General features: G+C 31.9%; 1 protein-coding gene across 1 annotated transcript in view; it reads right to left on the bottom strand.

Annotated features, from left to right (window-relative positions):
- LOC149578261 (mannose-1-phosphate guanylyltransferase 1-like) overlaps positions 1-7,566 on the bottom strand; it is a 32,171-nt gene extending 24,605 nt beyond the window's left edge. Inside the window, exons 1-2 of the mRNA XM_089827989.1 lie at positions 7,382-7,566; positions 7,219-7,281 (exon numbers count right to left, since the gene is read on the bottom strand). Of these exons, the coding sequence (XP_089684115.1) occupies positions 7,219-7,281; positions 7,382-7,492 (174 nt within the window). The 5' untranslated portion in view covers positions 7,493-7,566. The remainder of the gene's footprint in view (positions 1-7,218; positions 7,282-7,381) is intronic.
- Positions 7,567-16,888: the final 9,322 nt, after the last annotated feature.

Raw genomic sequence — 16,888 nt, 5'->3', positions numbered from 1 at the left:
GCGAGTAGTTTTGAAGTATCTTGATGATTTGACTTCAGTGAGCCTGATAGATTTAGTATACCCTGCACCTAGATAAGCCAGCACACAATGTGGCCATGGATGAGCACAAAGTAAGTAATTCAACATTCACTATGGGAGTTGAAATGTGTATGGGTGCACATTGGTTTCATTCCATGGGTAATTGCCAAAAAATTCAACAATTCAGATCTGGAGGAAGAAATTGGATGTTTAGAGGGCCCTCTAATAGACTATGGGAGCATACATAAAAAATAACTTCTTACTTTAAATTCAGTGTCTCTATTTTGATATTCAAGTGTCTCCAAATCAGCGCAGCACAGTATAATATGCTCCCAGGATCATCATCCGATAGAGTAAGCTGCCATCAGATTTTTGTTGGACGGCAGAATGCACTACTTTCAAATGCCTAGTTGGTCACATTGTGTTCTTTGTCATACCATTCAATGTGATTAATACTCAAGCACCTTCAAGGCAGATCAGATATTCAATGTTTAGATGAGAAAATTTGTTTATTTATAATTTTATGAAATCTTGATATATGAAGATCTGAGGAAGGACCTAGATCTCATCACTGGGATTCTGGAGCAACAGGCTCTATTTGTTTTTAAAAAATGAGTTTGATTACACAAATGTTTTATGCTTAACCCATGCTATTATTACTCCAAGCATGCAAATGAATCAGGACAGAATTCATTTTTTTCTAGTTTAAGCTTCTCTGCTTCCCTACCTCTATTGAGCAGATCATGAGCTTATGCGACCATGATAAAAGGGCTATTATGAGATTTTCAAGTACAGAGAATGCAAAATGAGAAGCTATTGCAAGGATGAAGAGAATGCAAGAAGTATTTTTATCAACATAAGAAGGTAATCAGCTCATGCCACATACTTATTATTTCCCTTTTCAAATTTAGTGCATCTATGTATGGTAGGATGTACTGCTTCAGGAGAAGGTATGGAGGCCATGCTGATGCACAGATGGTGCTCCATGAAAGTTGAGGGTACATGAGATCAAAAAATTCAGATTTTCTATTTATGGTAGGGAAATTGTGTATTTGGTAATTGATTGTTTGTAGTAGGTTTTTAAGTCTCATGTTTACTAATGTAAATGATATTTGCAAACAAAGGTGTTACAGTGCTTCAGAGTTAAATACAAAATTGCAAAGATCATACCAGAGGACAAACTTATATACTGTCACAAATTCTTTATTATCTGAAAATACCCTGGCAAGGAGAATTTGAGTGTTTGGGTATCCTTGATCAGCTTCATAAGCAAGACGGGTTTTTGATGATTGATTGTTTGTAGCAGGTTTTTAAGTCTCATAAGTTTACTAATGTAAATGATATTTGCAAACAAAGATGTTGAAGTGCTTCGGAATTAAATACAAAATTGCAAAGATCTTACGAGAGGACAAACTTATATACTGTCACAAATTCTTTATTTTCTGAAAATACCCTGGCAAGGAGAATTTGAGTATTTGGATATCCTTGATCAGCTTCGTAAGCAAGACAGGTTTGGAAATCCAAATTCCCCTCCACTAAGATGAACATTGATAAGATATTTAAGGGATTTGTATAGTTGGATGTCACCAACTATACATGATAAGGATAAAGGTTGTCTACAACAAACATAGGCCATAAGCTAATATTACTTCTGTTCCCAACAACAAATCTACTGTTCTCAATCTTTCTCGCTACATCCATGACTTCTTTGCAGTCACTGAAAGGTTTTTGACAAATGGTGGAGGAGATATCAGACCATTACCATTTCTAATGCAGTACCAGCCAGTGAAAGGTGGCTCCTAGCCCTTACTTCCTTGCTTTCAAGTTAAGGAGCTCAATTTGAGACCAAGCTGCTCTGTTCCATAAATTGAGATGTGACATTGAGATAAAATACAGAAGGTCGCACATGGTAAAATACAGCCTATGTAAGCAAGTGGTGAATGAGTGGATGAAATAAATATAAGGCACACTTATAATTAAGGGCACATATAGAGTTTGATCAAATTGAATTAGAAGAGGGCTCAAATTTCAAATTATTTATTTAAGAAATACATAATGAAGTCCTATAATGCATTATTAAATGAAATACACTCTAATGAGCACTAGGAGAGCATGAAATTGGAATCCATAGCAAAGGTGTACAATTTACAGTGCTACACTTTGGTAGACAAGGTAATTTTTATGATAACAGTCTAGGAGAGATGAGCATAATTTTGAGCCTGCCACAATCACAGTTCAAGGAAACGAAAAATAGGGTTTTAAAGCATCTTTTATCTTCAGCTAAGTTGCCAATTCGAGTTTGGGGACAGGTTCAAGTACGAGAATCCGGTTCTTGGATTTATGATTTCTTTTTCCCCATTATGATTCGTATGGGTTCATGTGAGTGTGTGTATATATATAGACAAAAACAAAATAAGAGAAATATACATAATAGTGAAACTAAAGCATTTCATAGCATGAATCTATGATGCTTGATCAATGATCAATGCCAAATGTCCAAGATAAACATTAAAAATTTAAGTACTAGATTATTAGTCTATGTTCACCATTCTAAAGAAAATCATAACATTGAATTACTGAAATCAAAATATAGTTCATTAAAGTTTGAAACACGATTCAATGTTCATGAATCATGAAAGAATTCATCAATCATCAAATGGATTATCAAAATAATCCAGATCAGTGGGATATTCAGCAGTCACAAATATGCATAATTGTAAAACTAAATCAATTGACAGTATGAATCTAAGATGCTTGAAAATTGATCGATGCCAAAGGTCAAAGATAAACATTAAAAATTAATCATTGGTCTATGTTCCCAATTCTAAAGAAAATCATCACGTTGAATTACTGAATTATAAAATGAAAATTTAAAATATAGTTCATTAAAGTTCAAAACATGATTCTATATTCATGAATCATGAAAGTGTTTATCAATCATCAAAATGATTATTGAAAAATCTGGATCAGTGAGGTCTTCAGCGGCTGCAAGTGGTAGAACATCATCATCATTGGAACCCAAACCAGTTCTACTAGCAAAATGGAGTGAGCAAAATGAGAGAGAAAATGTGAAACGAAACGTGTCTGGACTCTAGAGGCTCCATATCATATAAGAGTCATTTTAGGGTTTGAGGCAAAAATTAATAATAAAGAAAACAATTTTAATAAAGTTTGGCCCTACCTTTTTATGTTGTGGCCCATGGGTCCCTGGGAATCCACATGGATTCATGCAAGATTCCTCTGGGTCCTGGTGGATCCGTGCTTGACTATGGGTCTGTCCAGATCCACGGATCCAGACTGACCTACAAGGTCAAACATGGACACTGCCCAAATCCACCACAAACTGGTTTGCGAATCATAACCAGATTTGGACCCAGACCTGATCCGAGGGTCTAGGGTACAAATCCAGTAATGTAGATAAAAGGAAACTGCTACACGATACAAAGGCAATATATATTGCAACTATGTTGCAAAAAAAGCATGACTAAGACTGCTGCTCATTTTATGTCAGACCTTGGATTTGTTATCATCATGAGTCCTAGCTACTACATTACATCATTTGCAACCAAACACATGGTATCAAATATGAGATTGAGAAAAGGATGCCATCCAATCATCCAGAATTAAGAAAAAATTGTTTTGGACACACCCACACTGCTAAGGAAGTTATAAACACCACAAGAAGATCTCAAGCAGGGTTCAAATGAATACCAGAGTAATGCAGCATAAATGTAGTGAAGTAAGTCCAAATGTAGATATGTGAGTAAGGAATCTTCAAAAATGTGGAGATGAACATATATGCTAGCCTTCAGTCTTGTGGGAGTTTGTGGATATTTTCATTCATCATGTCAAAAAAAGAGGCATAAGGAGGTTGATTTTCTTTGTGATTTGTATCAGTAGTGCAGTGCCTAGCTATGAAGGTCACCTAATAGGTGAAGATGTCCTTAGGATGCCTAGCTACAGCAGTTACAGGTTCTACACCGAGTCTCGGATGTCAAGAAAATGGAGACCGTATTTGTGTGCCCAAAGGAAGGGCTGGGCTACTTCCATTGGAAGCTGTATGTGTGACTATTTGTCACACTCAAAAGGTCCATGGTCAGGTGGCAAAAACCCTTGATGATACTCATATCCAAGTTATGACAAAAGCTACTTTTGGCCCATGATGGACAAAAGCTATGGAAGGAATAATGGAAAAGGGAGGGATAGCATGTACAGTTTCTTTTCTTGTCAGTTAATTCTGTTCTAACTTATTTCAATGTCAATATTCTTTAATGTTTTACTCTCTTGGAAAATCAAAAGAATTCATTAAGTTCAGTTTCATGTGAAATGTAACTAATAACTTCTTCTGGATAGTTAATGGTAACTTACTTTTCTTGTTCATAGGAAAATGGAACTTATTTATTCCAATTTCATTGCCATTTACTTATCTTGCAATAAATTTTTTGTTTTCATGATTTATTATATTAGTAGGGTGTGTTGTTACATTTATGAATTTGGAGATATTCATTGTTGAGTTTGAGTATCTAGAAACATCCATTTTTCATGCATTGCAACTAATTTCTATATTTGTTTTATCATTTAATTTTAAATAAATTTTTCATTTAAGGTCTAAAAGGGTGCAGAAAGGAGACTATTATCTTCACAACAAGCAATTGACAAAAGAGAAATATAACCAGATAAAATATTTAATTCAATACTACAAGAACAAAAGAGAAACTTGATTGTTACATTTTGTTACTCAATTCTTATATTTCTCAATATGTTTTTGTAGATTTATGGTGGAAGAACTATGATGCTGTCACACCTGATCTTAAAATAATAGCCATCTGTGTTTTGTCCTAGTGGGTGTGAACACAATTGGAGTTTATTCGAGAACATTCACACAGAGAAGAGAAATAGGTTGACCCAGCAGACCCTCAATGATAGATTCTTCATTCAGTACAACCTTCACCTTCGAACTAGAAAGGTGGATGTCATTTCACATGAGGCCATTGATTGATCTGTATGGTGATTGGACCATCAATGAACAAAATGATGGTGATGATGTCCTCCTTACTAAAGGTCTTGCAAAATTAGAGAGAGCAGAAGCAGCAATGGATGAAATGGAGGAGGGCAAAGATGATGACTTTAGTTCTGAAGAAGAGTCAACTCATCATTTAGATACCACAGCACCTACTAGTTCAAGGCCTAAAAAAATTGAGTTACATTAGGAGAGGAAAGAGGAAGGTGTAGACTTAAGTTGGCTGTTTTTCTGGTTTGGACATATCATTATATGTAATTTTGTAAACACTTATAAACTTATGCTGCTGTTATACATTTTAAAGTTCAAAACTATGAAGATGATTGATGAAATTCCAGATATTGAGTGTTTGAAAATCATATGAGATGTGCAATGTTCCAATTATAGCTCCTTATGTTCTCTAAATCATTAATTTTTTAAATATTTTTATTTGTAAAACAACAGTTATCTTCTTTGCCAAGACCTTGCTGTGGGTTAAGTCCACCGAGTCAGAGTTCTGAAACTATGGGTCAGATATTGGCACCCAAACAAATATGGTCTAAGTCTTGGTCAAATGTAAACCCCTCAAGAAAGAAGATCTCCAAATGGGGCACACAAAGGATATATATTGGTTTAATATAACCCCCTCCATAAAGAAGAAACTCCACTGTCTAAGATACCCAAGTGCATTACCTTCCCAAAAATTAAAATGCGTCCAAGTGAAAATGGAGCACTTCAAACTCCAAGGCTGATTTGGAATAGTGAAAGATGCCTTTTACAAGTAACTCCTTATCTATGATGTATCATTGTTGATCTTATATGTAGTGATGATTGTCATAAGTAACACCCACCATTAAAAAGGTGTCATAAACATGTAACCAAACAGAAAACGAACATCAGAATCTTATTTCCCACCAAGAGGGATGCCCAAATTAATAAAAAATTAATTTTGCAAATTTGCAAATTTGAAATTTATAGGTTTCTCCCACACCTAAGAACCTAAGGGTGGCACACAAACAAAAATTGAATCAGAAATCATCTTTGATGATGCTGATTGGTCAAAACCCACGTCACTCCTGCATCAAAAACTCTGGTAAGTAATTCAAAACACACAAGAACACAACCCACAGATGATGCAAAACCATAAACTCGTCTCATCCAAACAGTGAGAAATCAGACCAGGGACTCCAATATAAGCATCAGACGTTGCAGACTTTATACTCAATCACAACAAGAAAATCACAAGCAGGAAGGGAGCTCTTGCATCTGAGGATTGGGAGGAATACTGGAGGCTCCAATACATGTCTCACATGCCCATGGGATTTGTTTGGCATCAGTTAGGGAACTGATACCAAATTCTGCAGGGAAATACCAAGAACATGGCCAATCTTCTTCGTAGAGTATCCCCACCCTCCTCCAAGTGAGTAGGATCCCCATATTTGTGGTTCACCCCAAAAGAAAAAGGCAATCCACAACCACTCCTTTAGCAAGAGATTCAATGAAAAATATCTTAACAGCATGCTGTTCACCATTATTACACCTCTAATTTTGCATACATTAAGGAAATTCCTTGACTTAAAGAATCACATGAGACATTTTGTTTAAATATGCAGGCATCACATTACTTTACTTGTCTCACCCTCCTCATTGAGTGTGTAAGGAGGGAAGTGTTACAATTCATTAAAAAAGGTGCTACAAGTTAAATACTGTTCAAGCTCGAAGTCTGCAAAATTTTATAAATAATTTTTTTGAAGATTTAGTGAAACATTCACAACATTGATTACCAGGCCCCTTATAAGTTGCATTGGTCATTTTGGATTCCAAAGGGTTTCAGCAAATTTCACTTCATAAACTTTTTTTCTGATATTTGAAAAGAGAACCGCATCAAGAATGTAAGTTTACTCAAAGATGTCATAAAGAAATAAAAGATCAGAACAATCAGACAGAGGCGAATTCTACTGTATATTACAGAAAAAAGCAGAAGATCCCCATGACCACTTCCACGCTAAGATATTTTTAAGATGAAACTAGCGAGCTCCTAATTTCAAAGCTCAGCTCATTCCCAAGGGTTTTGAAATGGTTAAAAACTGAGGAATAAGTTTTATATATTTGTAAATAAAACACTTTTGCACAAAGAGAGATGAGATTTCTTTTGGATTATGCGACAGAAATGTGAGAAAACAATTGGAATGGTTAGATACCTCGGGCTGATAATTGATTGCCAATATAACCTCATCGACTCCAATAAGTTTGAGAGCCTCGATCTGCATAAATCAGTAATAGAAAGACACATAAATAAACATAAATTTCCATTTAGAAAAAGGTTAATGGAGATGCAAGGATCGAATCTAAACAGCTAAATACCTGATGCAGAATCATGGGCTTGTTGGCAAAATCAACAAGGGGTTTGGGCACACTCAGTGTGAGCGGCCTCAAACGGGTTCCAAACCCACCAACCAATATAAGGGCCTTCATAATCTCCTGGATAAATTTTAACACAGAGAAATCTTAGAGCTTGTAAGAAAATCAAGATACATTATTTCTTGTTCAAATTATTCGACTGTCACAAAAGAATAAATACGATTTGCTTTCCTCTATGAAACCGCGTATGCTGGCGGAAGCTCAGAACACTGTTTTAAAGAATTTTTATTATACATCACTGCGTAAAGCCCAGGTAGAAAAGGTCAATGACGTGGAATTTTAGGAGAAATTGTTTTGTGTCTTGTTTTACCTAGTTGGAGATTTCCTATTGGTTAGACCACGTACTAGCTTTGTCTATGGGTTATGATTTTGATTTGTTCATTGGATTTACATGTATATTAACATCAACTAAAGTTTGACAGGTTCCTTATTTGAAATGGTGAATTTGAAGATTTATATTGACTGGCACTAGCAATTGCATTGGAAGAAGGTGCAAGGGTGATAAGAGTAGATACTAAAATATGATATTATTGTATAAATTTCTAAAATTTTAATTAATTCTAATATATTAGAAAATATTGTATATATAATATAAATGAACATATTATACAACAAACTAATTATATATTATCATTAACTGATAAATGGTATTAATATTATCTATATTATCAATTGTGAAAAAAATATTTTATTTGTAATGCAATGATAAATAACTATTGATTAAATATACTAAAATAAAAAAGTACTTATCCAATCCATCATGCATCATAAAATATGCATAGAGTTACATTATTTAAAAGGAAAATATTTAAATTATAATTAAAATTCGTCAAATTATGTTTATTTTTTATTTTTTCAATACTACAACTTAAGTAATTTTGTAATTAGACATTATCTACAAAGTATAAGTCATGTTTGTTGCACACATAATGAACTGCAATTTTAACTAATTCAATAATGAATAAAACTAGCACTCGCAATGCTTTTGTGCATAGTAAGAGATGGGATTTTTTTAATGTAAAATGAATATTAAATATAAAAAATAATAACCTAAAGTTCAAACAATTTCACATATTTATAATGGGTCAAAAAAAATAAAGTCCAATTCTTAAAATTTATTTGATTTAATTTACTTATAAATTATTAATTAAAAAATAGTGTGAAACTATGATAAAATGAAAATATATCTAAATTTAATAATTATAATTAGAATATATTAATTTATTTGAATGTCATTGTAATAAAAATAAGACATAAAAAAGGTGTGCCATCTTCCTTGCAGATTTTTCATCAATGCATGAAACAACCTGATAACCCAATTCTCTCAAAGCAAGAATTTTTACGATTATTTTTAATAATCTGAATAAAAAATATGTACCTATATTCCTAATTGTTACGAGTTCTTGAAATATTTATATTTTGTCTAAACGGATCTTGCCTACAAAATTACTTGCACTTTTGTTGCAATTCCTCAAATAATTGTGTCATTCCCTTCCTTGATTTGCGGCTTCATGCTAAAATTTCCTTTTGATTTTTTTCTCTATTGGACATCAATGTCAGACTGGCATGCATTTATAAACAATAATATGTAAATACAACTAAAGATCTATTAGACACAATGATGGATGAAATCAAATAATTGGTAATACCCTTAAGGAAAAATAAAATTAAAAATCTCATATTTAACAATATGACTAAAAATGAAGGCACCTATTAATAAAATCCTTTGTTCAACAAGGAAAAACTAACCATTTCTGTCTAATTGCATAACCCTGTCATTGCTTAACTACCACTAGGTGTTGCCTCATCATCTTTATCCTCTAGATCTATTTAGCATTATTAACATTAGTTAACTCTACCAAATCTATCAATTGCTTGAAGATAACTGTGATGGTTCATATTCCCCAATTGTTTCATCTTTCGTATCTTCTCCATCCCTTAAAAATTATCCTCATGGATTGACTTGAATTGACAAACTTGGGCCCTCTAATGTTTATTTTGGAACTTGAAATTGCAAACTTGATTGAACTTGATTACATTTGTGAGCTTGATGATATTATCTTCATGTGGTTAAATTCCCTCTTGAACTCGATCTTCAATTTGACTTTGATCTCAATCTCAAATTTCCTTTGATGATCTTGATGTTGAACCTCTTCTTCTCATATGAAGGTTTTTGTAGTGCCTACCCCTAGATTGCATTTCTGTTATCATTGTCAAATTCTTTTAGGTTGATTTTATGCATTGATTAGTTTAGAGATATTGGATTTACAATATTATGATATTATTTCATGTTTTGGATTACATATATACTTGTTGATTTCATTTCACATGACGTTAATGATGTCTTAATGATTCCTAATTAGTAAATGTGGTTTCTTTTGTAACAATGTTAGCGTGATGTCTTTAATGATGATTATGTTGCATTGATAGAGATGCATTATTATATGTACGCATTTGATATTAGACTTGTGATTTTTACGACACTTACCCCATACTTGCATGTGTATGGTGTGCATGCTTATTTTATCTTTCTGTCTGAAGTGTTTGATGTGGTTAAGGGAGGGAGTCGTAGTCACCTGCTAGTCGAGATCTACACGATGAACCACTCCCTGCCATTGTCTGTTTAGTTTAGATATATTATATACATGTACATGCTCGTCTTTTATGCAGGATGCAGGTACCGAGCATCGACTTCCCTGAATTGCCAAGATGAGCGTGCCCTATTACAAATACTCAAATGGTGAGAATGGGAAGATAATGATTAGGTCCAATCCTAGCCATAAGCCTATAATACTTGTCCTGCAAGGAGGACTCGTAACAGACTGTCTACTTTTTTTAAACCCGTGAGTATTTTTGTGCGTATGTTGTTTTGTGAGTCTTTGGTGAATTTTCTATTAATTAAGTCTAATTAAAAGATTAAATTAATAACTTAATTTAATAGAAGATTATTATGACATTTTAATATTTAATTTTATTTAATTAATTGAGAAATTAATTAAATATAAAGAATTGAATTGGAAGATAAAAGCTATAAGATTAAATTTAGAACGTGATAATATTAATTTAATTTAATAATAATATATTTAGAGTTCATTTTTAAATAAAATGCTAAATATTATTGTTATTTAAGTTAATAAATATTTATCAAATTAAACGTTCAAAAATAAATTAAGAAGTGAAAAGATATCAAATTATGAAAAAGATCTAAGTTCGCATGAATGAGTTTAAAATATAAGAAATTAATTAAAAGATAAAATATGTGCACATGATTAAGATATTTTAATATAGTGCGCATGAGATTTTAAAAGTTAATAAATTAATTTAAAGTGAAGTAAAGTGGAAAGTTAAATAAAGTATTTAATGATTCACTTAACGTGCATGAAAGGAATAATAAAAGAATATCTTAATTAAAAAGGAAATTAATGGTGCATGAATGAATTAATTAAATAAAATAATTATAATTTTAGAGTTGTGGGGACAGAAACTCTAAAAGGTAATTAGATTCTATATTAGAAGTTTTTAGGGTCATTATTAAAAAACACAGGTTTGAGGGAACACACTTTTGGAAGGGGAACAAAGAAATCTTTGGAAGCTTTGAAGGGTTTGGATTAGCAAGGGTTTCACCAAATTGTTAGCATCAGATCAAGGTAGGGTTTGTGAACCATTGTAGAAATATTTTCGGATCTCTGTCTTCTTCGTGCTTGTTGAAAATTGATTTCTCAAATTCCATTGTATGAATCTTGCCACCCTTCGTTCTACATCTTTTGCTTTTTTATTCCATCTGTGAATCCAGATTGAAAAACTATTTAAATAACCTCGTTCAGCAATTGAAAGAAATTGGAAATAAATCGGGATGTGGGCTTTTGAATTAAATTGGGTTTTAGAAATTTAAATTTAGAAAGGGGTTTGTTGGTGGAAATGAAAATCTTATATTGAAAATTCAAAGGGTTCGATTTATTTATTTATCTTCTTATCAGGCTAATATCGTAAACGTTCTTAAAATATATATATAGGAATTATTTAATAAAGTTTATATAATCATAAATTTTATTAAATAAATCAAACTCTTTATATATAAAAAAATAAAAATAAAAAAAATGTCTTACAAAACTTTTTAATAAAAATAAATTAAAAATATATATATAAAATATTATGTGTGTGTGTGTGGGGGGGGGGGTTTGACCACCCCACCACCTTCCTATCTGTCGTGCGTGCGCAGGCTGACTGCTGCATGCGGCAGCAGTTAGTACTGTTGCCGGCGGCAGCAGACAAGCCTGCAGTCACGCAAGCAGCCGCACGGCTTTGCCACTATGGCCGGCGGCTTTCAAAAGCCTTCCAGCGATTTTTAAATCGCTCAAACCAATCTTTTTGTATTTTAATATATATTTTAAAGTTTAAGTAATATTCTTTAATTAATATTTATTATTTAAGAAATATTATATGTTATGTTTTAGTTTATAAAATAATAATGAATTATTATTATTAATTTAAATTATGTTTTAAATGAAATTATTATCATTATTATGTTTTAATAAATTATTAATTAATCAACAAATTTAAATTATGATAATATTTAATTTAAGTCTTAATTTAATCAGTCACGAAATTAGAATTAATGTGAATGTCTTATATTTTAATTAATTAATTATAATTTAATTAGAATTAATTAATAATGGAATTTGTCCAATTAAGTTTTAGATTTATTTAATTATTATAATATTGATTATAATAAAGAAAAAGAGAGTCATAGATTATATCTTTGAGAGAAACAGCAAGTATTAATTTAATAATTTAAATAAATTATTCTTGGATTGTTTTTAGGAAATTGACTTAAAACAGTAAGGGTAAATTTAGAGTTAGAGTGGCTTAACTTGTAAGGGTGAATTCTGAAACATTTTACTTGAAAACGTATGTTGAACTGAAACTATAACCTTACATTTAACTCAACTATATGCTTTCAAATCAAATCAACTGTGACACTATGATGTTTTCTATGTATCGTCTATCCTTTGTGAATTTTCGAGTTGATTAGATGTTGACCAGTCTAGGATGTACACTAGAGGCTTTGTGAGTTTTCTTTGATACCATTTATGTGGCTAGATGTTACGATGTGTTATGTGATTCAAATTGGAAATTATATTTATGAGGGTTACTTTATGGAGCATTTATGTGTACTTGGATGGGAGAACCATCTTGTTATTAGGTTGCCTGTTAAGGAACTGAGTTTGATCTTTATGGGTGTTGTGGTATGTGACACAACTGTGTTTTTATGTGCTTAGGAGAGGTTGTCTAGGTACGTGACTTGGGAGTGGCTTGCATAGGGGTCCGGGACCCAAAGTGGTCAGTGCCAGGGTAACCTAATGCAAGTTATGTAATAAGTGATAATCTAGTAATTAAAACTTTTGGGGGGAAAACACACTAAAAAGATAAGTTAGAGATTTTGATCTACCCATGCCTTGAGTGCTTGTATAGACTAAGGTTGGGAATGAGATGAGTGCCTCGTCTTCTTGAGAGGGCTTTCTAGTTTCCATATGTGTGATGTTGAGGGTCTGGGGTTCAGAGTAACCAGTCCAGGGTAACTCAACGCTTGAGGGTCTGGGGTCTATTAAGAGATCAGTCTAGGGTAACTCAAGCAGCCATGTGATGACACTCCCTAGTATGTAGCCTGAGTCTCCTCTGTAGATCTCTGTAGATTTTGTGTACTTATTGTTGGTGGTGTATCTATTGTCGGATGTGTTTATTATGGTTATTTACTTTCATTGATGATGATTGGTGATTCATGGATGATGTACTTTTGACATGTGGCTTTTGACTTGAGGTGATTGTCTTTTGTTGACTTTATCTTATGACCTTGGTATTTGGTTTATACTTGGTTCGTTATGATGTTGGTTATGTGGAGTTGGTATTGGATTGAGTGTTCATACTTTTGGATTATTTTATCTTCTTGAGTAGCATGTGTTACCTTTGAGGTAGTTTTGGCTATTAGGGGTACCTTGCCTAGGAATGTTTTATGTTTGTTTTTTCATATGAGTATCGTTCATTATCTTCCCTGCACGGTGGAAGTGGAAACCTGACTAGGTAACCACGCGGTCGGGAGGTAGTGCCTTCTTACCATTTGGGTTCCCTTCACATTGCTAGTTGTTGGATGTTCGTTGCAAAAGATGTACCTTTATCATTCTTATTTCTTATAGCAAAGACTTCTTTTCAGATGATGTATATACGTTATCATGTATCTTGATTTATTGTATCTATTTTCACACACCCTGCGACATGTGCAGTGGATGTTATTTATTGGATGTACTTTCATTGTATTAGTTATACTTATGCTTTGCTTATGCGATTATGTATCTGTTATTTCTTATGATCTTGAGACATTGTACTTGGAACTTAAACTAATTAATTTAAAATCATTAAATGTGACTCAACATAAAGGAACTCTTGAGGAATTGAAACTGTATCTGTAATTGCAAATGTGTATTTGATATGTATGCTTCCGCATTAATGTTATCTTGATGTTGTTTAAACTTTTTTTTTTTTTTTTTAAAGTTCAGTAAACATTGTAACATGTTAGGTTTATTTCTCTTGGGTTCTCGAGCGGGGCGTTACAGTTTTGAGCTTGGAGTCTTGATCTTGAAACATTCCACTTGCCTTTCTCTCTCCAATCTACCATGTAAGGAAAATGCATTAAGGTTGGGAGATGATGAGAAGAGACAAAATGAAGAAACTTAGAATTGTCATGAAATAAAATCCTCAATTAGACTTCGGAGCATAAAATATTGATTAATTTTTTAATGATTAAATTTAAAGTGAAATAAGTAAGCTTAGGATTTATTATACCTCTAAATTGTTGTAAAAACCCTAAACTTTAGTCTATAACAATTAGTCTACTCCCTTTCTATAACTAATACCACCATCACTAATTGCACTATGAAGATTGAGAATCTTAACCTTAGGCAAATGTGACCCGCTGTGCAAACAAGACTAAATCTAAAATATGATTTGAGCATTATTTTAAACTAGGATTTAACTTCCTCACTAATACCTTTCAGATTAGGAAATGTGGAGAGTGTCGATGTTGAATTCCCTTGACACTAGATCATTGCCTAATATAGCCTATTCAAGGCTTACACAAAGAAGATATTCACCAACCCAACTCCACTCTACCACCCTTCAAGATTATCCACTACATCTAGGAAGTAATTTGTTGCCACTAAAGGTTGCAGTTCATCAGAAATATAGACAAAATTTGTTATTGCAAAGAAAAATGGTTTCTATATTTTGAGTTTGAATAATTGTAATAGGGCATGAACTAGGTTTTTGAAGGTTTTTAAGAAGGGGACCATCAGAGGGCCCTCCATTTAGTTTTAGGATTACTAATTATTCCCTTCATTCCAATTTTTACTTTCTTTTTCAAATAGCAGTTAGTATTTTTTTTTTCTAAGTTGGATGTGGAGATGCTTTGGCATCCTTGTGATGATTGAGAGACATCTATGCATTCCATGCCTCCTCTCCCACTACATGGATGAAGGCATATCCCTAGCATCTATGGGTATGGGGCCATCTTTGGGATAAGTTCGATTGCTGCAAAAGGAGATAGTGGTGTGAAAATTTGTCTCTTTACGATTTTTTTTAGTGTGTGCTTGTTCTAGGCGACAAGGTAGAATCCCCAGCCAAAGTCACATCCCAAGAGAATTTTTTTATTTGACATAAATAAACAATATATATGGCAGATGGCAATTTAATGATTCAATTTTGGAGTTCTTGCATAAGGAGAATCTTGCACACATGAATTTAATGTCTTACTTGGTAGTGACCTAAAACTTACCTTCTGCCTTCTACCTTTGCAGCAAAGTGCCTCTTACTTTTTTTGGTCAATGCATGTTCCTTAATCAAACATAATAGTTATGATCTATTTTCCTCATGGCATTATCTCTAATTTGATTCAAAATCTCACAAGAGCTCTAGTTACATTTGACTTATATATATATATATATATATATATATATATATATATATATATATATATATATACATATATATATATATATACATATATATATATACATACATATATATATATATATACATATATATATATATATATACATATATATATATATATGTATATATATATACATATATATATATATATATATATATATATGTATGTATATATATGTATGTATGTATATATATATATGTATGTATATATATATATGTATATATATATATATGTGTATACACACACATTTGACTTATATATATACATATAAATACATATATATACATATACATATATGTATATATATATGTACATATATATATATGTACATACATGTATATATGTACATACATATATATATACACATATACATATGTATATGTACATACATATATATACACATATACATATGTATATGTATGTATACATATACATATACATATGTATATGTGTATATATATATATATATATATATACATACATACATACATATATACATGTATATACATATACATATATACATATACATATATACATGCATGTATGTATGTATGTATGTATGTATGTATGTATATATGTATATATATACATGTATACACATATATGTGTATATATATGCATATATATATGTATATGTATATATACATATATACATATACATGTATACATTTATATACATATATATGTATATATATGTATGTATATATATATAGATGTATATATATATCTATGTATACATATACACACACACACACACACACATATACATATACATATATATACATACATATATATGTATGTATATATATGTATATGTATGTATATATATGTATATGTATATACACATGTGTGTGAGAGAGAGAGAGAGATGTATCAAAAAGTTGCTTCTTTATGTACTAGAGATGAGTTAGATCATGTGTTGTTTGTCAATTATGTGTACCCACAATAGATTGTTAGTGCTTTTCCACCATTAATGTAAGCATCTCATTATGCTTGAATTATATTTAAAATATCTTTTGAAATTAGTAGTCCTTTTAAGTTTTGATGCATGTTGTAAATTTTTGCTAATGATAAACATTAAGAATGAGCTTCCAAATGTGATTAAGAATTTTGAAAGTAGAAAAGTACCTCTATAATTGAAAGCACGATTCAGGATAAAAATCTATATGTACCTATTACCAAAAAAAAAGACACATACACATGATTTGAACAAAACTCTGGCTAGAAAATTTAAGGCTGATCTACATGAACTGTGTGCTCAAGTGGTTCAAAGAAAAAAATGAAAACAAAAAGCCTAGGCTTATGAATCTTTGTCTCCTCTGCAACTCCCATGGCCAAAACTAACTTAGCCATAGGCTGAAAGATGTCTGAAATGGTGCTCCTAAAAACAAAAAGGCGTCAAATAATATTGGCAAAATTATCATGAGATTATCTTCAATTTTCTAAAA

This window comes from Cupressus sempervirens, chromosome 1 (assembly GCF_028749045.1).
Source record: "Cupressus sempervirens isolate cs-2001-9-10 chromosome 1, ASM2874904v1, whole genome shotgun sequence".
Classification (NCBI taxonomy): Eukaryota; Viridiplantae; Streptophyta; class Pinopsida; order Cupressales; family Cupressaceae; genus Cupressus; species Cupressus sempervirens.
The sequence above is the reverse complement of the archived record's forward strand: the minus strand, read 5'-3'. Positions and strand labels throughout refer to the sequence as shown.